The sequence below is a fragment of the Symphalangus syndactylus genome, chromosome 22 (assembly GCF_028878055.3).
Source record: "Symphalangus syndactylus isolate Jambi chromosome 22, NHGRI_mSymSyn1-v2.1_pri, whole genome shotgun sequence".
Taxonomy (NCBI): Eukaryota; Metazoa; Chordata; class Mammalia; order Primates; family Hylobatidae; genus Symphalangus; species Symphalangus syndactylus.
The window spans coordinates 20,119,555-20,141,758 of record NC_072444.2 but is presented as its reverse complement, the minus strand read 5'-3'; the positions used below and the strand labels follow the sequence as shown (position 1 = coordinate 20,141,758).

Here is a 22,204-nt window from a genome sequence, read left to right as displayed (position 1 = left end):
GTGGCCGTCAGGCCCCGCCCCCCCCGGGCGCCGGAGCCGAGGCGGCGGGAACCTCAAAGCCCCGGCGCAAACGGCCGCTCCCCGCACAGCGCCGGCCGCCCCCTCCCCGCGGCGCCCGGGCGCACCGGCGGCCACGGACGTGTGGCGCCCGCTGGCCGCCCCCTTTTCCAGGCTAGGGGAACTTACTGAGGTCCCCTTTCCCGGGGCGGGGGGGAGGGGACCAGAGGGAGCCGTGGGGGCGGGGCCATGACCCCCTCGCGCGGGCTTCGGCCGCCCCTCCCCCGCCGCGGGCCCGGGCGCGCGCCCCAACCGCCAACCGCCCGCGCGGTGCCCCGGGTCGGGTAGGCCGCGGGCCGCGCGCCCCGGCCTGAGCCCTTTTGTTGCGCGGAGGCGGAGGCAATGATTCAGCCCGCGGCCTGCGCCGGCCCGGTCGCCGGGAGGGAGCGTGACGCGAGGCAGCCCCCGGCCGGAACGCGCGCCGTGCCGCGTCGCTACCCCTGCCGGCCCCGGCCCTGCGCCCACCCGTCTGCACTGCCCCTCACTCACGACGCGCTCCTTGGTGTGCTCGGGTTCGGTGATGACCACGGCCGCGCCGCCCGCCTTGCCTGCTGCCGCTGGCCGCGCCGCACGCTTGCCCCCGCCGGGGGCCCCGTCGAGCTCCAGGCCGTCCTCGTCGCCGCTGCTGCCGCCGCCGCTGCTGCTACTGCAGCGCTCGGGCCGCTCGCGCTTCCTGCCCGCCGGGCCGCCGCGTTTCCTGGGCCCGGCGCGGGCAGTGCCGTTGCCCGAGCTCGGCTCCTCCCAGGCCGCCGCCGCCTTCTTCCTGGGCATGGTCGCGGCTGGAGGGAGACACGGGGCAGCGGCGCACAATGGACGGGTTATAAACTGCGCGGGGGGAGGGGAGCGGAGACGAGCCACCCGGCCTCCACTTCCTCCCCTGCCCTCCCCAAAGTGGCGGCCGCAGGGTGGGCGGAGAGGGGGCGAGTTGGGAGAGGAAATCGCGCCCCTCCCTGGCCCCGGCGCGGCTCCTTCGGGGAATCCCGCAGGGCAGCCGGGAGCCCCAGAGGCAATCCACTGGAGGGAGAATTGAGACCCCCGGCCTATCCTTAAGTTAGGTTTGCCCACAAAGCATCACAGTTGCAACCTCGCCCCCCAAAAGTAAAGGGAAAGTAAAAGCAGCCTCCAGTCCCCTAGATTTTCATTAATGAAGGCTTCGGGACATTTCCAGGATTCCCCCTTGGCATCTGGGTGGTAAGGGAGCCCCTGCTCCCCGGCCACCCCACCTGCTGCTTTTGTCTCCGCAGCCTCCCCCCAAACCCACTCATTGCATTTAATGCAACGCTCTCCCCCACCCCGCGTCAGCCCTGGACCCCCGTTCGGCCCCAGCTCAGGGGTTCCGACCTCGGGCTCTAGTTAGCCGAATCCCTCCAGCGGACTGCCCCCGGCGACGGGGGAAGAGCCCGAAGAAAGCCGGACCCCAGCCCCAAACACCTGCTCGCACAGACACGAAAAATAAAAACTTTAATGGTGCCCAACTCTCTCCCAGCCCCCTTGCCGGCCGTGCGGCCCGGCCGGTCTCCGATCCGACTGCAAAGTGCCCAGGGCCGCAGCCAGCTCCCCAGCGTCCCTGCGCTCTCCCCTGTCTGCTTTTTTTTTTTTTTTTTTTTATTGATTTTGAACAATGGGATCTCTGTCTGTCTCCGATTAAACCACGTGGATCAGCCTTCCTTCCTCTTTTTATTCCTTCAATCACCCAGCCCCCCTCCCCCAGGTTTTTTTTTTAACCTTTTCTCTTTAAAAAAAGGAAAAAAAAAAAACTTTCCCAGACCCCACAAACTGATCACTGTCGATTTTCAGACCCTACCTGGTTGGAGTGATGAGAAACCGGAGACAAAAAAAGGAAGAGAAGCAACTAAAAGACGGATCGGAGGGTTTTTTTTTTTCCGGCCCAGACGAGGGCTCCAGCCCACTCACCAGATACACTTAAAATGTAAATACGAGCTTCCAGAACAAATGCTACAACACAAAACAGAAACACATGTGCGGCCGCGCGGCAAGCGAGCGCGCGGCGGGGCGGGAGGCGCGGGGCCCGGGGCGCGCGCGCCCCCTGCAGGCCGGCGGACCCGGCGCCGGCGCCCCCGCCCCGCCCGGCCCTGCCCGGCCCACCCGAGCCTGCGCCCCGCGCCGCACGCCACGCCGCCCGCCTCGGCTCCGCTGCTCCTGCCCCTTTCGCGGGCCCGCGAGCGCGCTTCGGGCCTTCCACGCAGTGCGGCCTGCGCGTCAGGGACTTCTTTGCGGCTTAGGAGGATGTTGGTTTGTTTTTCCTGGGCACGTCTAGACAGGTCACCTGAGGACACTCGCTGGAAAATAGTTACTTCGCTCACGCAGCAGCCAACAAGGGACGTGCCCTAATTGAGTGGAATGAAAGATGAATACAATTTGAATAATTTTTTCCTGTGCAGAGGGAAGCTGAGTTTTATTTGCCTGTGGATGTGTCCTCAGTATGTAGCAAGGTGCTGTGACACGGAAGAATCACATAAAGGTTTGCTGTATTAGTGAATTAATTCATAATTAATTTGAGGGCCGTGGAGGCACTGGAAGCTGGTTTTGAGGGGAACTTTTTCATTTTTTGACAAATATTTACTGAGCCCCCTGTACATGCAAGACCCACAGTGCCCGGGGCTGCAGAGCCAGGGAACAAGGTTTCACCCTGGTGGAACGCACAGCATAACGGAAAGACAGATCAGTAAACAAGTAATTACCAGAGTGATAAGCTTTACAAAGTGACGCCTGTGTAGGAACATTATGGCGAGGGGATTTATCCTAGTCCAGGGCCAGGGAAGGCATTCAGGTGGAAAGTTATGCTGAACAACTTAAAGGATGAATAAGACCTGATGAAAGGGGGCAGGAAAAGTATTCCAGGCCAGGTGGAGTGAACGGGACGCTCCACATTTCGAGATCTTGAGAGACACCTCCTGGGAGGGAAGCTGTCTGGTGGGGCTGCGGTGAGAAGAGCCAAGAGGCTGGGTTCTGAGGAGGTAGGCAGGGGTGCGAGGGCCTGCATAGACCCTAGTGAACCGCAGTGAGGCTTGATCTCGTTCGCGTGTCCTGGGACGGGTGAAAAAAGCCTTGCTTGCTTCCTACCGGTCTCCACCCTCCACCTCTCCACCCCACTTCCATTACGATCTCACCGTCACTTGCTCTCCTCTCAAAGCTTTTCTCCTGCTTCTTTTTTCCTTAGGCGTACTGCACGAGGAAGTTCCTTCTTCAGGCAACTTCTTGAAAACGGATAAACTTCTAGGATTTTTGTGATTCATTCATTCATTGTTAGTGCAAGAAACAGGACTGGGAAGCGTCAAGTGTCCTTTAAAGGAAGACAGAGAAACCAAGAGGCCCAAATCTAAGGTATTTGATCAAAGTCAAAAGTCTGTGTCAAGAGAGCTGAGTGTGCTTACGTAAAAGAACTTTGGAAATGAGAAATCAACTGGTACGTTTCAGAGATTTTCAGAAAAGTCAAGATGGAATAGAAGCACCCTTTGAAAGCGTATTCTTAATAGACCTGCATTTAAAAAGATTTTTTAGAGGTTAAACTTTGACGCTTTGATATAAAGCATAAGTAGAACCAACCAGAAAAGAATTTCGCCTAAATATGCCATCAAGTCCCCTTCAGGAAATGGCATGCTGATGCTTGTCAGCTGAGGTGGGTGGCTGGGTGTTTATCCTCTAAACACCCCATGTGGTCAATTAGGAACAGCACTGACAGTACCTTTAGATTTCAGTCTACAAGTCTTTTCATTTTTTCTCTTGCCCCTTTATAATGCTTTTTGCCAGCTTAAAAGACTAATGCCTCAGACACACTGATGCAATGAGACGCTAATATCATATTGCATCATCCGATCCTAGGTGTGGTGCTCCTGAAACTGGTTTTTCTTGAGGTTATGCTGCAGTAGAAAAGCACTTTGGGTATAACACCCTGGAACTGGCCCTACTTGTCAGATGACAAAAGTAATTTTTGCAACTCCATGCCTCAATTCCACACCACTGTTCTCCCAGGGAAAGCCTGCGTGACTCTCCCGGCTGGAATTGGGTGTGCAACAGACATTCATCAGTTAGGCGTGTCGTGCTGCCACTTATGTAACAAATGTTACATAGCGAGGTGCACCTACAGGCAAGCTGAAGATGACACTTCCTCCTTCAAACTGTGCTTGGAATTTCACCTCGCTTTTAATTGAGCAACTTCTCCAGGGACAGGATGGTTTGGTGCAAAACTGGGAGAGGGTAAGGGAAAGAAGGTGGCTGAGATTTCTCTGACACTTTGAGGCACAGGTGTCTGGCACTGTGCTGAGCATTTTACACCCAGAATTTTGGAAATGTGGCTCCAAGTGCCAGCCTGCCGTCACTCTTTAACCTCATCTTCAGCAAAATCATTTGCAAGTTAGATTCAGCTATGCTTAAGTTCTTATCCAGGGGTGAGGTGTGATTTTTTGTTTCTTTTCTTTTTTTGTTTGTTTGTTTTTTTAGATAGAATCTTGCTCCTCCAGCACCCAGGCTGAAGGGTGATGGTATGATCCCAGCTTACTGCAGCCTCTACCTTCCTTGCTCAAGCGATCCTTTCGCTTCAGCCTCCCAAGTAGCTGAGACCACAGGCATGGGCAGCTACACCTGGTTAAATTTTTTTTCTTTTTCAATGTTTTGTAGTGACAAGGTCTCTCTCTGTTGCCCAGGCTGGTCTCGAGTGGTCCTCCCACCTCAGCCTCCCAAAGTTGTGGGATTATAGGGGTGAGCCACTGTGCACAGCCTCAGAAGTATACTTTTTTTTTTTTTTGAGGCGGGGTCTCGCACTGTCACCCGGGCTGGAGTGCAGTGGTGGGATCTTGGCTCACTGCAACCTCCACCTCCCAGGTTCAAGCAGTCTCCTGCCTCAGCCTCCCAAGTAGCTGGGATTACAGGCACGTGCCACCACGCCCAGCTAATTTTGTATTTTTAGTAGAGACGGGTTTTACCGTGTTGGCCAGGCTGGTCTTGAACTTCTGACCTCGTGATTCGCCCGCCTTAGCCTCCCAAAGTGCTAGGATTACAGGCGTGAGCCACTGTGCCCAGCCTCAGAAGTGTAATTCTATTCAACTTGGCTACAGAAAGCTACACCTGTACTTGAAAGATTAATTTTCTGATCCAGTGTCTATAAAAATGAAACCAGTGATCCTGGGAGTGATGCACTAACCAATGGAAACGATTCTTTCTCTTTTTTTTTTTTGAAACTGGGTCTCACTCTATCACCTAGGCTGGACTGTAGTGGCGCCATCTTGGCTCACTATAGCCTCGACCTCCTAGGGTCAAACAGTTCTCCTGCCTCAGCCACCCTAGTAGCTGAGACTGCAGACATGCACCACCACGCCCAGCTAATTTTTTAAATTTTTTTGTAGAGACAAGGTCTCACTATGTTCCCCAGGCTGGTCTCAAACTCCTGACCTCAAGCAATCCTTTTGCCTTGGCCTCCCAAAGTGCTAGGATTATAGGCATGTGTCACTGTGCCTGGCTTCTTTTTACTCTTTTTTTTTTTTTTTTTTTTTTAGACGGGGTCTCGCTCTTTCACCCAGGCTGGAGTGCAGTGGCGCGATCTCGGCTCACTGCAGGCTCCGCCCCCCGGGGTTCACGCCATTCTCCTGCCTCAGCCTCCCGCGTGGCTGGGACTACAGGCGCCTGCCACCTCGCCCGGCTAATTTTTGTATTTTTAGTAGAGATGGGGTTTCACCTTGTTAGCCAGGATGGTCTTTTTACTCTTTTCAATGTGACTACCACAAAATTTAATATTACATATTAAGTTTTTTGTAGCTCATATGTTATTCCTATTGGACATCACTGCCTTCAAAAGCATAGCTGGAAAACCAGTAATTTTCTCCGGACCCCACTCTTTCTGCATCTGTTCTCTAGTTTCTCCTCTCTGTAAAATGGCAAGATACAGTTTGGGCTAAATTTCTCTTGAGGTTACTTCTGGATTTCATATTCCCTGATTCTGAGGACAGTAGTCAGTGGGGAATCCCTGTCATAGTGTTTGGAGGATGTTTTCTGGGAGATGCAGATCCAGTCGTCCTACTTCTGCCAATGAGTCATGAAATTTTCAAACCCAGAGTCTTTAAATATTGTAGTTGGACCTTTAATTCCCCTGTCTGCAAGGCCCGCCTGGGCTTGGCTTGTGGCTTCTTCATCTTTGTTTTTCTAGCAAGCACCCAGAGCAGCCTGGCATGTAGTAAGCTGTCAATATATGTTTCTTCATCTAAATAATATCCAGCGGAAGAACTGAAGCCCAGGGAGATGCTGAGGCCTCCTGAGGCCACACAGCTGGCAGATAGGAGAACCAGGAAGTGTACAGGCATCTGCATCAGTAGGAGGATTGTCAGAAACACAGAATCTGGCCAGGCGTGGTGGTACACGCCTGTAATCCCAGCACTTTGGGTGGCCGAGGCGGGCAGATCACTTGAGGTCAGGAGTTCGAAACCAGCCTGGCCAACATGGTGAAACCCCTGTCTCTGCTAAAATATACAAAAATTAGCCGGGCGTGGTGGTAGGCAACTTAATCCCAGCTACTTGGGAGGCAGAGGCAGGAGAATCGTTTGAACCCGGGGAGGCGGAAGTTGCAGTGAGCCAAGATCGAGCCATTGCACTCAAACCTGGGGGATAAGAGCGAGACTTCTCTCAAAAAAGAAAAGAAAAGAAAAAAATTAGCCAGGCGTGGTGACGCAAACCTGTAGTCCCAGCTACTTTGGAGGCTAAGGTGGGAGAATCGCCAGAGCCTGGGAAGTCCAGGCTGCTGTGAGCCATGATCATGCCATTGCACTCCAGCTTAGGTGACAGAGTGAGACTCTGTCTCAAAAAAATTAAAAAAAAGAAAAAGAAACACTGAATCTCAGGTTCAGCCCCAGACCTACTGAATCAGAATGTGCTCTTTTTTTTTTTTTAAGTTGGATTTTCCCTCTTGTTGCCCAGGCTGGAGTGCAGTAGCGCAATTTGGGCTCACTGCAACCACTACCTCTCAGTTCAAGCAATTCTCCTGCCTCACCCTCACAAATAGCTGGGATTACAGGCACTTGCCACCACACCCAGCTAATTTTTTGTATTTTTAGTAGAGATGGGGTTTTGCCATATTGGCCAGGCTGGTCTCAAACTCCTGACCTCAGGTGATCCACCCACCTCGACCTCCCAAAGTGCTGGGATTACAGGCGTGAGCCATCACACCTGGCCCAGAATGTTCATTTTTAACAGGTGATTTTTATGCATCTTAAAGTATGAGAAGTGCAGCAGGGCATGGTAGCTCACACCTATAATCCCAGCACTTTGGGAGGCCGAGGCAGGCGGATCACCTGAGATCGGGAGTTCGAGACCAGACTGACCAACATGGAGAAACCCCGTCTCTACTAAAAATACAAAACTAGCCGGGTGTGGTGAGCCGAGATTGCACCATTGCACTCCAGCCTGGGCAAAAAGAGTGAAACTCCATCTCAAAAAAAAAAAAAAAGTATGAGAAGTGCTACTGAAAATCATACCACTTTTCCATGCCCTGTGGAAGCCATTCAAAAGGTGGCTTCTCACATTTAAGATGCATCTAGCCGGGCGCGGTGGCTCACGCCTGTAATCCCAGCACTTTGGGAGGCCGAGGCGGGTGGATCACGAGGTCAGGAGATTGAGACCATCCTGGCTAACACGGTGAAACCCCGTCTCTACTAAAAATACAAAAAATCAGCCGGGCGTGGTGGCAGGTGCCTGTAGTCCCAGCTACTCGGGAGGCTGAGGCAGGAGAATGGCGTGAACCCGGGAGGTGGAGCTTGCAGTGAGCAGAGATGGTGCCGCTGCACTCCAGCCTAGGCGACAGAGTGAGACTCTGTCTCAAAAAAAAAAAAAGATGCATCTAGTCCAGGGTGAGGAGGTCCAGGATGCAGGATACCAAGACTCACCAAGCTGGCTGATGTGGTTAGGCTTTGTGTCCCCACCCAAATCTCATGTTTTTATTTATTTATTTATTTATTTTTATTTTTTGAGACGGAGCCTCGCTTTGTCGCCCAGGCTGGAGTGCAGTGGCGCGATCTCGGCCCACTGCAGGCTACATCTCCTGGGTTCACGCCATTCTTCTGCCTCAGCCTCCCAAGTACCTGGGACTACAGGTGCCCGCCACCTCACCCGGCTGATTTTTTATATTTTTAGTAGAGACAGGGTTTCACCGTATTAGCCAGGATGGTCTCGATCTCCTGACCTCATGATCCACCCACCTCGGCCTCCCAAAGTGCTGGGATTACAGGTATGAGCCACCGTGCCCGGCTATTTATTTATTTATTTTTGTTTTATTTTATTTTGTTGAGATGGAGTCTCTGTCGCCCAGGCTGGAGTGCAATGGCGTGATCTTGGCTCGCTGAAGCCTCTGCCTCCTGGTTCAAGCAATTCTCCTGTCTCAGCTTCCTGAGTAGCTAGGATTACAGGCACGCACCAGCACACCTGGCTAATTTTTGTATTTTTAGTAGAGATGGGGTTTCACCATGTTGACCAGGCTGGTCTCAAATTCCTGACCTCAAGTGAGCCACCACGCCTGGCCTCCTGCTTTTGAAGCAGGTGCCTGCTTGCCCTTCTGCCATGATTGTAAGTTTCCTGAGGCCTCCCCAGCCATGCTAAACTGTGAGTCAATTAAACCTCCCTTGTTTATAAATTACCCAGTCTTGGGTAGTATTTTTATAGCAGTGTGAAATCGGACTAATACACTGGCCTAATGAAGACTTAAGGAAATTCAACAGATATTTACTGACCCTCTCCACTGCCCTGGGCCTGGCAGCTGGTGCACCCACTTCTCTTCCTGAGGGTTGGAGGAGCTCACGCTTTTGCAGCCCCTGTTCCTTGCATCTGAAGGAGTAAGCAACCACTTCACAGTTTTGCCATCAGCTGGGCCTGCTCTTCCTCCTTTAGTACAGGAGAAATTTGAAATGAAAATGAGCACACCTTGGGAGTTAAATCTAATTTTTCAGACCCAGGAAAAACAGGATCGAAATCACTTTCATCAACGTCTGCCTGTTAGTTTGTAACCACCGGCGCTCCCAATCTGCAGGAGTGTTTGCATTCATGTTGTGTTCCTGGCTTGTGATAGAGCCACAATTTATAAAGCTGGTCTATAATCAATAGCTCTCCAGTCGGCCGGGCGCGGTGGCTCACGCCTGTAATCCCAGCACTTTGGGAGGCCAAGATGGGCGGATCATGAGGTCAGGAGATTGAGACCATCCTGGCCAACATGGTGAAACCCCGTCTCTACTAAAATACAAAAAATTAGCCGGGCGTGGTGGTGCACACCTGTAGTCCCAGCTACTCAGGAGGCTGAGGCAGGGGAATCGCTTGAACCTGGGAGGCAGAGATTGCAGTGAGCCAAGAGTGCCACTGCACTCCAGCCTGAGTGACAGAGTGAGACTGGGTCTCAAAAAAAAAAAAAAAAAAAGGTCTCCAGTCATTTTCTAAGATTATCCCTCACCTAAGTTTGCAAATAAAAGCTATCTTCTGCAGAGATTCCATCTTCCCCTGCCGGTGGGCAATATGGATGAATAGTCATGAGACCAGAAAAAGAGACAGAGGCTGGCCAGGCACGATTGTTCACACCTATAATCCCAGCACTTTGGTAGGCCGAGGCAGGCAGATCACCTGAGGTCAGGAGTTAGAGAACAGCCTGACCAATGTGGGGAAACCCCATCTCTACTAAAACTATAGAAATTAACCAGGCATGGTGCCAGGCTCCTGTAATCCCAGCTACTCCGGAGGCTAAGGCAGGAGTATCTCTTGAACCCGGGAGGCGGAGGTTGCAGTGAGCCGAGATCATGCCACTGCACTCCAGCCTGGGTGACAGAGTGAGACTCCGTCTCAAAAAGAAAGAGAGACAGAGGCACAAACAAAGTGCAGGTCCTACAGCTGTTCATCCAGTGTCGATTGCGAAATGAAGCCCAGCGGGCGAGCGACGTTTGGGTGAGGTCAAGAACCATGAGAGTTGGAATGGACGAGAAAAACCAAGGCTTTGGGCCTAGCTGCAGAACTGTGTCATTTGCCGGGAAGATTAATGACAAGGCCAGAAGGAGTGCCGCCTGTTTAATGTATCAGGTGGCCCTGGTGGCTGGGAATCATTGCATTTCAGGCCACATCATGTCATGTAAAACCATAATAACCCTTTGAAAAATGAAGAAGTCGATCCTGTGGAGAGTCCCTACAGTGCCAAATATCTGGACTGTCTGATTTTCACATTCACTAAGTGGCCTGAGTCAGCTAGATGAAGCAGAGGAGTTCTTAAATAGAACAAGATGCTCTGGTGTGCACTGAGCTCTTACCTTGCACCAGACATTGGGCCAAGCACTCCCCATAAAAAGCTGGTTTAATCTTCATAACATCCATGCAACACGGATACTGTTGTGGGTCCCCGTATTAGTTTGCTAGGGCTGCCATAACAAAATACCACAGACAGGGTGGCTTAAAATCGGAACCTTATCTTCCCACAGCTCTGGAGGCTATAAGTCCAAGACCAAGGGGTCAGCAGGGTTGGTTTCTTCTGTGGCCTCTCTCCATGGCCTGTAGATGCCACCTTCTCTCTGTGTCTTCACGTGATCTTCCCTCTGAGTGTGTCTGTGTCCTCATAAGGATACCAGTCACATTGCATTAGGACCAGTGTAATGACCTCTTTCTAACTTTATTACCTCTTTTGAGACCCTATTTCCAAATACAGTACAGCCACATTCTGAGATACTGGTGGTTTGCACTTCAACATATGGACTCGGGGGGGACATATTCATCCCCTAACAGTCCATTTTATAGATCTGGAAGCCAAGACATAAAGAAGTTAAGAAACTTGTTCACGGTCTCACAGATGGAAGTGGTGAAGCCAGAATCTGAACCCATTCTTTTTCTCTTTTTCTTTTTCTTTTTTTTGAGATGGTGTCTCGCTCTGTCCCTCAGGCTGGACTGCAGCCTCAGTCTCCTGGGCTCAAGCAATTATCCAGCCTCAACCTCCGGAGTAGCTGGGATTATATGCGTGTGCTACCATGCCCAGCTAATTTTTTCATTTTTAGTAAGAGATGAGGGCTTGCCGTGTTGCCCAGGCTGATCTTGAACTCCTGAACTCAAGTGATCCTCCCACCTTGGCCCCCCAAAGTACTGGAATTACAGGCGTGAGCCACCTTGTCTATTTTCTTTTTGTTGTTGTTGTTAATTTTTTTTTTTTTTTTTTTTGAGACGGAGTCTCACTCTGTCGCCCAGACTGGAGTGCAATGACGTAATCTCAGCTCACCGCAACCTCCACCTCGCGGGTTCAAGCGATTCTCCTGCCTCAGCCTCCCGAGCAGCGGGGACCACAGGCATGCATCACCACGCCAGGCTAATTTTGTATTTTTAGTAGAGATTGGGTCTCTCCATGTTGGTCAGGCTGGTCTTGAACTCCCAATCTCAGGTGATCTGCCTGCCTCGGCCTCCCAAAGTGCTTGGATTACAGGTGTGAGCCACCATGCCTGGCCCACCTCGTCTATTTTCAGAGGCTAAGATTTATTGTCGCTAACTTCAGGGTTCCACCCAAGCCATTCCTACACTTATTCCACTGTCCCCACTGGCCTCTCCTTAAATACCCCCTCCTGTTAGGACTCCTGCTTGCTCCTTATTTTGCTATCTCTACAGAGGTCTTGGTTCTGAGACTGGAAACAGAAGGGCCTCTGGAGTGAATAACACATGGTTCTGTGGGCTTTGAGTCTCACGCAGAGGCATCACCTTAAAAGACAATCTCGGCCGGGCGAGGTGGCTCACGCCTGTAATCCCAGCACTTTGGGAGGCAGAGGTGGGTGAATAACCTTAGGTCAGGAATTCGAGACCAGCCTGGCCAACATGGTGAAACCCCGTCTCTACTAAAAATACAAAAATTAGCTGGGTATGGTGGTGCATGCCTGTACTCTCAGCTACTGGGGAGGCTGAGGCAGGAGAGTCGCTTGAACCCAGGAGGTTGCAGTGAGCTGAGATCGCACCACTGCACTCCAGCCTGGGCGACAGAGCGAGACTCCATCTCAAAAATAATAATAAATAAATAAATAAATGTTTGGATCATGAACACTTTTGTGGTTCATAAAAGTGATTGAGTTTTTGGCCGGGCGCGGTGGCTCACGCTTGTAATCCCAGCACTTTGGGGGGCCGAGGTGGGTGGATCATCTGAGGTCAGGAGTTTGAGACCAGCCTGGCCAACATGGTGAAACCCCATCTCTACTAAAAATATAAAAATTAGCCAGGCATGGTGGCAGGTGCCTGTAATCCCAGCTATTCAGGAGGCTGAGGCAGGAGAATTGCTTGAACCTGGGAGGCGGAGGTTGCAGTGAGCCGAGATCACACCATTGCACTCCAGCCTGGGCTACAGAGCAAGACTCAGTCTCAAAAAAAAAAAAAAAAAAAAAAATTAGCTGGGCATAATGGTGTGCATCTGCAGCCCCAGCTACTAAAGAGATTGAGGCGGGGGCTCACTGGAGCCCAGAAGGTGGAATGAGTTATGCTTGCACCACTGCACTCCAGCCTGAGCGACAGAATGAGACCCTGTCTCAAAAAATTTAAAAAAAATAGAAAAAGTGTTGCCAAATGTGCAACCTCATCATCAGATAGTGGCAGGATTATGGGGCTCAGGAAGCAGGAAGTCGGCACCAAAGGAGGATGCGCCTCGCTAGTGGGAGCCTGATCTTGGCCTGTATGTAGGAAAGACAGTCTCTCTTTTTTTTTTTTTTTGAGTTGGAGTCTCGCTCTGTCACCCAAGCTGGAGTGCAGTGGCGCGATCTCAGCTCACTGCAACCTCCAACTTCCAGATTCAGATTCAAGCAGTTATTTGCCTCAGCCTCCTGAGTAGGTGGGATTACAGGTGCCCACCACCACACCCGACTAATTTTTGTATTTTTAGTAGAGACGAGGTTTCACTATCTTGGCCAGGCTGGTCTTGAACTCCTGACCTCGTGATCCACCGGCCTCGGCCTCCCAAAGTGCTCGGATTACAGGTGTGAGCCACTGCACGGGGCCAAGACAGTCATTTCTGTGTCCACTAGTTGCCCTGCAAAGTATCATTTTCTAGCTGGAATCCAATTCTTGCTTTGAGGAATGAGAAAACTAAGACCCAGGGAAGCTGAGCTGTCTCCAAGTCTGAATCGAATGGAGGGGGACCATGTGTCCACGCCCTCAAGGCTGTGGCTCAGTCCCTGCCGCTCTGACAACGAAACCACTCATTATTTTTCATCTTCTCGGCGGTTTAAATCACTGTTATTATGCACGCATTTTTCAAAAGAGTGCATTCCTTACCAAACCTCATTAAATTTCTCGAGACTTGAGCTGGTTCCCCTTCCTTGCTTCAGAGGGAAGGAGGGAATTTGGCTGACACAGAAGCATTTTCCTCCCATACCATCACCACCTGATGCTGTCTGTCCAAAACAGGGTGTTCGGGATGTCTGGGCAACCTGTCTGATACAGAGGGGGTTTTGAGATGACTCACAGAGCAGGGATGGGCAGAGGTGACCCCACAGTCTCAAGCAGGGCCCTTCTGGGGCAGCTGAAAAGAGTGGACTAGAGCAAGAGATAGCTCGAACTGTTTGGGTTCAAATCCCAGCTCTAGCTGGTTGTGGTGGCTCATGCCTGTAATCCCAGCACTTTGGGAAGCCGAAGCAGGACAATCACTTCAGGTCAGGAATTTGAGGCCATCCTGGTCAACATGGTGAAACCCTGTCTCTACTAAAAAATACCAAAACTAGCTGGGCATGGTGGCCTGTGCCTGTAGTCCCAGCTACTCGGGAGGCTGAGGCTGGAGAATTGCTTCAACCCAGGAGGCAGAGACTGCAGTGAGCTGAGATGGCACCATTGCACCCCAGCCTGGGCGACAGTGAGACTCTGTCTGGGGAAAAAAAAAAAAAAAAAGGCCGGGCGCGGTGGCTCACGCCTGTAATCAAGCACTTTGGGAAGCTAAGGTGGGTGGATCACGAGGTCAGGAGTTCAAGACCACCTTGGCCAAGATGATGAAACCCCGTCTCTACTAAAATAATTAACTGGGCGTGGTTGCAGATGCCTGTAATCCCAGCTACTCCAGAGGCTGAGGCAGATAATTGCTTGAACCCGGGAGGCGGAGGTTGCAGTGAATCAAGATCACACCACTGCACTAAAGCCTGGGAGACAGAGCAAGACTCCATCTCAAAAAAAAAAAAAAAAAAAAATCTTGTTTTAGACCAGAAAAAGCAGCTAAAAATAATACATGAGGAAGGTCCCGGCTCACATCAGTAAGATGCTTTCGAGTTTACAAAGCACATTCATCTTCCCTCTTGGGCCTCACGACCAGTTGGTGAGGACATGGATCACAGATTATTATGCCCATTTTATAGTATGGGAAACTGAGACTCAGAAAGGTCAAGGGTCTTACCTTTTAACTTTTCTGTCTCTCTTTATTAGACTTGAAGCTTCGAGAGGGAGGGCTCAGACTTACCTTGTTTCCTGCTGTGTCCACAGGCTCAAGCACAGCTTCCAGAACATAGTATTTGTTCAGCAAATATTCTGCAGACGAGTGTAGTAATGAAGCCATCCTCACAAGTTAACAGGAAATCATGGCGGAAAGAATGTTATAATTAAGCATTAATCAGGCTTCACTTTGACCCACTTCCTTATAGCCAAAAGTCACCTAGCATTAGATACTGACTATTTGTATCCCCATTATTCCTATAGATAGGAATTTTTTTTTTTTTTGGATGGTGTCTCTGTTGCCCAGGCTGGAGTGCAGTGGCATGATCTCAGCTCACTGCAACCTCTGCCTTCCGGGTTCAAGCAACCCTCGTGCCTCAGCCTCCTAAGTAGCTGGGATTATACCTGCATGCCACCACACCTGGCTAATTTTTTTTTTTTTTTTTGAGACGGAGGCTTGCTGTGTCACCCGGGCTGGAGTGCAGTGGCGCGATCTCGGCTCACTGCAAGCTCTGCCTCCCGGGTTCACGCCATTCTCCTGCCTCAGCCTCTCCGAGTAGCTGGGACTACAGGCGCCCGCCACTACGCCCGGCTAATTTTTTGTATTTTTTAGTAGAGACGGGGTTTCACTGTGGTCTCAATCTCCTGACCTCGTGATCCGCCCGCCTCGGCCTCCCAAAGTGCTGGGATTACAGGCTTGAGCCACCGCACCCGGCTGGCTAATTTTTGTATTTTTAGTAGAGATGAGGGTTTTGCCATGTTGCTCAGGCTGGTGTCAAACTTCTGACCTCAGGTGATCCGCCCACCTCGGCATCCCAAAGTGCTGGGATTAGAGGCATGAGCCACCACAGCTGACCTCTATAGATAGGATTCCTGACATTAGAATCATAAGGATTTTGTTTAAATATTGTTTACAGCCGGGGGACACAATGGGTCATTGTAATCCCCAAACCTGGGAAGGCCAAGGCAGGAGCATCTCTTGAAAACGGGAGTTTGAGACCACCCTGGGCAACATAGCGAGACCCTGTCTGTACACAAAATTTAAAAATACAAAATGAGGCCGGGCGCGGTGGGTCACATCTGTAATCCCAGCACTTTGGGAGGCCGAGGCAGGCGGATCACGAAGGTCAGGAGATCGAGACCATCCTGGCTAACATGGTGAAACCCCGTCTCTACTAAAAATACAAAAAAAAATTAGCCAGGCGTGGTGGCGGGTGCCTGTAGTCCCAGCTACTCAGGAGGCTGAGGCAGGAGAATGACGTGAACCTGGGAGGCGGAGCTTGCAGTGAGCCGAGATCGCGCCACTGCACTCCAGCCTAGGCGACAGAGACTTCATCTCTAAATAAATAAATAGGCCGGGCGCTGTGGCTCATGCCTGTAATCCCAGCACTTTGGGAGGCCAAGGTGGGCGGATCACGAGGTCAGGAGTTCGAGACCAGCCTGGCCAAATGGTAAAACCCCATCTCTCCTAAAGATACAAAAAGTAGCCGGGCATGGTGGCGGATGCCTGTAATCCCAGCTACTCGAGAGGCTGAGGCAGGAGAATCACTTGAACCCAGAAGGCGGAGGTTGCAGTGAGCCAAGATTGGGCCCTGCACTCCAGTGTGGGCGACAGAGCGAGACTCTGTCTCAAAAAAAACCCTAGCTCCAAACTCCTCAAGGAGATGGATTTGAGGTTTCCTCCCATATCCTCCTTCAGCAGCCCTATGATTGAACCTCTTTGTCTGCTGCAACCCGGCGTCTCAGGGTTTAACTTGCCACGCATTGGACGAAGGACGTGTTATGGCTACAGTGATCCCCAAGATGATAAAACTAACCTGTAGCAGAGTTTGGGTGAACATCCCTGGCACTTCTTTTCTTGGAACAAGATCTAGCAAATACCAACAAATTATAGGAGGGAATTTGTGATAAATGCTCTGAGACCTTCAGGAAAAAGAGAGGCCAAATTCAACCTTCGAGTTAAGAATGGTTTTTACATTTGAACCTCAGTTAGGCAAAATGTTATCTCCCCACCATTCAAATTTCATTCTGCTTATCAGTGGACAGATGATACAAAAATTCTACTCAATTACTACTATTATTTTAGAATTCGTTACAAAACAATAAAGCATTTGTGCCAGGTGTGGTGGCTCATGTTTATAACCCCAGCACTTTGGGAGGCCGAGGAGGGTGGATCACTTGAGCCCAGGAGTTCAAGACCAGCCTGGCCAACATGGTGAAACCCTGTCTTTACTAGAAATACAAAAATTGGCCAGGTGGTGGTGTGCACCTGTAGTCCCAGCTACTTGGGAGGCTAAGGTGAGAAGATCACACTTGAACCCAAGAAGCGGAGATTCCAATGGGCAGAGATCGCACCACTGCACTCCAGCCTGGGCAGCATGGCAAAACCCCATCTCTAAAAAAATATGAAAAAAAGCTGGGCGTGGTGGCTCACGCCTGTAATCCCAGCACTTTGGGAGGCCGAGACGGGCAGATCACGAGGTCAGGAGATCAAGACCATCCTGGCTAACGCAGTGAAACCCCGTCTCTACTAAAAATACAAAAAAATTAGCCGAGTGAGGTGGCGGGCGCCTGTAGTCCCAGCTACTCAGGAGGCTGAGGCAGGAGAATGGCATGAACCTGGGAGGCGGAGGTTGCAGTAAGCCGAGATCGCACCACTGCACTCCAGCCTGGGCGACTGAGCAAGACTCCATCTCAAAAAAAAAAAAAAAAAGAAAAAATTAGAAAAAGCAAAAAACAATAAAACATTTGTGAAAAATTTGTTTTCTCTCATTATATGAGTACCCACATACAGCCATGTCCTTGGGCTTGACTCTTGGCTCACAAAAGCTAAAATACTTCCTTTCTAGGCCTTTACAGAAAAAGCCTGCCAAGCCTCTTTTTTTTTTAGGTAGGGTCTCACTCTGTCACCCAGCCTATAGTGCAGCGGCATGATTAGGGCTCACGGCAGTCTTGAAATCCTGTGCTCAAGAGATCCTCGTGCCACAGCCTCCTGGGTAGCTGAGACCACGGGCATGCACCACCATGCCCAGCAAATTTTTATTTATTTATTTAAGAGATGGAGTCTCACTCTATCGCCCAGGCTAGAGTGCAGTGCCGCAATCTCAGCTCACTGCAACCTCTGCCTCCTGGGTTCAGGGGATTCTCCTGCCTCAAGAATAGCTGGGATTACAGGCGTGCGCCACCACATCCAGCCAATTTTTGTATTTTTAGTAGAGACAGGGTTTTGCATGTTGGCCAGACTGGTCTCAAACTCCTGACCTCAAGTGATCTGCCCTGCCCGCTTCGGCCTACCAAAGTGCTGGGATTACAGGCATGAGCCACTGAGCCTGGCTGCCCAGATAATTTTAAAATTTTTTTTTTTTTTTTTTTTTTTGAGACGGAGTCTTGCTTTTTCACCCAGGCTGGAGTGCAGTGGCGCGATCTCGGCTCGCTGCAAGCTCCGCCTCCTGGGTTCACGCCATTCTCCTGCCTCAGCCTCTCCCAGTAGCTGGGACTACAGGCGCCCGCCACCACGCCCGGCTAATTTTTTGTGTTTTTTTCTTAGTAGAGACGGGGTTTCACCGTGGTCTCGATCTCCTGACCTCGTGATCCGCCCGCCTCGGCCTCCCAAAGTGCTGGGATTACAAGCGTGAGCCACCACGCCCGGCCAAAATTTTTTTATAGAGACAAGCTCTCACTATATTGCCCAGTCTGTGTTTTGTTTCTTGATCTGGGTGCTGGTTACATAGGGCATTAAGTTTGTGAAAATTTATTCCGCTGTACACATATGATATGCAGCCTTTTCTTTCTGTCTATCTACCTACCTACCTACCTATCCATCCATCCGTATATTATACCTCAGTGAAAAGTTTAACACAGGCCAGGTGCAGTGGTATGTGCCTGTAATCCCAGCACTTTGGGAGCCTTAGGTGGGTGGATTGCTTGAGGCGAAGAGTTCGAGACCAGCCTGGGCAACATGGCAAAACCCCATCTCTACTAAAAATACAAAAATTAGCCAGGCATGGTGGTGCATGCCTGTAATCCCAGCTACTCAAGAGGCTGAGATGGGAGAATCCCTTGAACCCAGGAGAGGGAGGTTGAAATGAGCCGAGATCACACCGCTACACTCCAGGCTGGGCGACAGAGTGAGACTATGTCTCAAAAAAAAAAAAAAAAAAAAAAAAAAAAAAAAAGAGGCTGAGCGCGGTGGCTCATGCCTGTAATCCCAGCATTTTGGGAGGCTGAGGCGGGCGGATCACCTGAGGTCAGGAGTTCAAGACCAGCCTGGCCAACGTGGTGAAACCCCGTCTCTACTAAAAATACAAAAATTAGCTTCCTTCCTTCTTTCTTTCTTTCCCCTCTCTGGCCCAGGCTACAATCTACTCGGCTTGCTGCTGCCTGCGCCGCGGACTGCCTGGGACTGCCGGCGCCCGCCACCGCTGCCTGCCTTTTCTCCTTTGGATGCAGGCACGCGTTCGCCATCTTGGCCACGCTGGTCGCCAGCTCCTGACGCCGAGTGCTCTGCCCGCCTCAGCCTCCCGAGGTACTGGGACTACAGACGGAGTCTCGCTCACCCAGTGCTCGGTGTTGCCCGGGCTGGAGGGCGGTGGCGTGGTCTGGCCTCGCGGCAGCCTCTACCCCCCGGCCGCCTGCCTTGGCCTGCCAGGGTGCTGGGATTGCAGCCCCTGCCCGGCCGCCGCCCCATCTGGAAGGTGGGGAGCGCCTCTGCCCCGCCGCCCCGTCTGGGAGGTGAGGAGCGCCTCTGCCCGGCCGCCCCATCTGGGAAGTGAGGAGCGCCTCTGCCCGGCCACCCACCGTCTGGGAAGTGAGGAGCGCCTCTGCCCGGCCGCCCCGTCTGGGAAGTGAGGAGCGCCTCTGCCCGGCCACCCACCGTCTGGGAAGTGAGGAGCGCCTCTGCCCGGCCGCCCCGTCTGGGAAGTGAGGAGTGCCTCTGCCCGGCCACCCATCGTCTGGGAAGTGAGGAGCGCCTCTGCCCGGCCACCCATCGTCTGGGAAGTGAGGAGCGCCTCTGCCCGGCCACCCTGTCTGGGAAGTGAGGAGCACCTCTGCCCGGCTGCCCCGTCTGGGAAGTGAGGAGCACCTCTGCCCGGCCACCCATCGTCTGGGAAGTGAGGAGCGCCTCTGCCCGGCCTCCCATCGTGTGGGAGGTGAGGAGCGCCTCTGCCCGGCCGCCCCGTCCGGGAGGAAGTGAGGAGCGCCTCTGCCCGGCCGCCCCGTCCAGGAAGAAGTGAGGAGCGCCTCTGCCCGGCCGCCCCGCCCGGGAAGAGGTGAGGAGCGCCTCTGCCCGGCCGCCCCGTCCGGGAAGAGGTGAGGAGCGCCTCTGCCCGGCCGCCCCGTCCGGGAAGAGGTGAGGAGCGCCTCTGCCCGGGCGCCCCGTCCGGGAGGAAGTGAGGAGCGCCTCTGCCCGGCCGCCCCATCCGGGAAGAAGTGAGGAGCGCCTCTGCCCGGCCACCCATCATCTGGGAAGTGAGGAGCGCCTCTGCCCGGCCACCCACCGTCTGGGAAGTGAGGAGCGCCTCTGCCCGGCCGCCCCGTCTGGGAAGTGAGGAGCGCCTCTGCCCGGCCGCCCCGTCTGGGAAGTGAGCAGCGCCTCTGCCCGGCCACCCCGTCCGGGAAGAAGTGAGGAGCGCCTCTGCCCGGGCGCCCCACCCAGGAAGAAGTGAGGAGCGCCTCTGCCCGGCCGCCCCGCCCGGGAAGAAGTGAGGAGCGCCTCTGCCCGGCCGCCCCGTCTGGGAAGTGAGGAGCGCCTCTGCCCGGCCATCCACCGTCTGGGAAGTGAGGAGCGCCTCTGCCCGGCCACCCACCGTCTGGGAAGTGAGGAGCGCCTCTGCCCGGCCGCCCCGTCTGGGAAGTGAGGAGCGCCTCTGCCCGGCCACCCACCGTCTGGGAAGTGAGGAGCGCCTCTGCCCGGCCACCCACCGTCTGGGAAGTGAGGAGCGCCTCTGCCCGGCCACCCACCGTCTGGGAAGTGAGGAGCGCCTCTGCCCGGCCGCCCCGTCTGGGAAGTGAGGAGCGCCTCTGCCCGGCCACTCATCGTCTGGGAAGTGAGGATCGCCTCTGCCCGGCCACCCTGTCTGGGAAGTGAGGAGCGCCTCTGCCCGGCCGCCCTGTCTGGGAAGTGAGGAGCGCCTCTGCCCGGCCACCCATCGTCTGGGAAGTGAGGAGCGCCTCTGCCCGGCCTCCCATCGTCTGGGAGGTGAGGAGCGCCTCTGCCCGGCCGCCCCGTCCGGGAGGAAGTGAGGAGCGCCTCTGCCCGGCCGCCCCGTCCGGGAGGAAGTGAGGAGCGCCTCTGCCCGGCCGCCCCGTCCGGGAAGAAGTGAGGAGCGCCTCTGCCCGGCCGCCCCGTCCGGGAAGAAGTGAGGAGCGCCTCTGCCCGGCCGCCCCGTCGGGAAGAAGTGAGGAGCGCCTCTGCCCGGCCGCCCCGTCCGGGAAGAAGTGAGGAGCGCCTCTGCCCGGCCGCCCCGTCTGGGAGGTGAGGAGCGCCTCTGCCCCGCCACCCATCGTCTGGAAAGTGAGGAGCGCCTCTGCCCGGCTGCCCCATCTGGGAAGTGAGGAGTGCCTCTGCCCGGCCACCCATCGTCTGGGAGGTGAGGAGCGCCTCTGCCCGGCCGCCCATCGTCTGGGAAGTGAGGAGCGCCTCTGCCCGGCCACCCATCGTCTGGGAAGTGGGGAGCGCCTCTGCCCGACCACCCATCGTCTGGGAAGTGAGGAGCGCCTCTGCCCGGCCACCTATCGTCTGGGAAGAAGTGAGGAGCGTCTCTGCCTGGCCGCCCCGTCTGGGAAGTGAGGAGCCCCTCTGCCCGGCCGCCCCGTGTCTGGGTAGAAGTGAGGAGCTCCTCTGCCTGGCCGCTCCGTCTGGGAGGTCTACCACGGAGGCCAGAAGCAATGTGGGGGCTGGATGTGGTGGCTCACGCCTGTGGTCCCGGCACTCTGGGGGGCGAGGCGGGTTGATCACTTCGGGCTAGGAGTTCGAGACCAGTCTGGCCAACTTGGCGAAACATGAAGAATACAACAGACAAACCAACCAACCAACTCAGTGACAACAAAACAGGTCTACCCTGGAGTCATACTCTAATTTTTTCTATTTTCCTCCCTTTCTGATCCTTTATCCCACTTTCTTTTTCTTCCTCTTCCTTCTCCCTCTTCTTTGTCAAATAGAGGATTGAGTTATCACTGATCCATATAAAGTCTCTCTCTCATTTATTTTAACTCCCACCCCCCATTTCTATTCCCCGACTTCCCATGTGCAACCTTCCTAATATGTTTGATACGCATCTTTTTGTTTGTATGTATTTTTAGAAAATGTTTATTGTTTTTGTATGCAAAAAAAATTAATAAAAAAAAATAAAATAAATAAAAATAAAATAAAATAAAAATACAAAAATTAGCCAGGAATGGTGGCAGGTGCCTATAATCCCAGCTACTCAGGAGGCTGAGGCAGGAGAATCGCTTGAACCCAGGAGGCGGAGGTTGCAGTGAGCCGAGATTGTGCCATTGCACTCCAGCCTGGGGGACAAGAGTGAGACTCCGTCTTAAAAAAAAAATAAAGAGTCTGCCCTCTGCCCTTGAGGGGCTTCCATTCCAGTGGGCAGCATCTATTACCTTAAGACCCTCCACAAGACCGTTCACCATGTTCCTACCACCCAGACATCCACCTTAGGATCCAGGCACTCCTGAATGTTAGCTTTCCCCACGCCAACCAAACATACACCCCAGAAAGAATGCCATCCCATAGCAAGGCTTCGTG

The 22,204-nt window shown here is 53.1% G+C and overlaps 1 protein-coding gene and 1 long non-coding RNA gene across 5 annotated transcripts in view; one reads left to right on the top strand and one right to left on the bottom strand.

The window, feature by feature from the left end:
* RCC2 (regulator of chromosome condensation 2) overlaps positions 1-2,034 on the bottom strand; it is a 33,091-nt gene extending 31,057 nt beyond the window's left edge. The window contains exons 1-2 of one of the 2 annotated variants that reach the window (XM_055260744.2): positions 1,862-2,034; positions 547-836 (exon numbers count right to left, since the gene is read on the bottom strand). In XM_055260744.2, the coding sequence (XP_055116719.1) occupies positions 547-828 (282 nt within the window). In that variant the 5' untranslated portion in view covers positions 829-836; positions 1,862-2,034. Of the gene's footprint in view, positions 1-546; positions 940-1,861 lie in introns of those variants that run through there. The other variant, XR_010118774.1, reaches the window with a different exon arrangement.
* Positions 2,035-2,137: 103 nt separating this feature from the next.
* LOC134735577 (uncharacterized) lies at positions 2,138-21,644 on the top strand. 3 transcript variants are annotated; one of them, XR_010118777.1, is made up of 3 exons: positions 2,138-2,539; positions 3,239-3,402; positions 18,808-21,644. It is a non-coding gene; the product is annotated as an uncharacterized lncRNA (long non-coding RNA). The 3 variants fall into 3 exon arrangements; XR_010118776.1 differs by having other exon boundaries at positions 2,162-2,539; positions 3,239-4,275; XR_010118775.1 differs by lacking the exon at positions 18,808-21,644 and having other exon boundaries at positions 2,162-2,539; positions 3,239-5,217.
* The last annotated feature ends 560 nt before the right edge of the window (positions 21,645-22,204 follow it).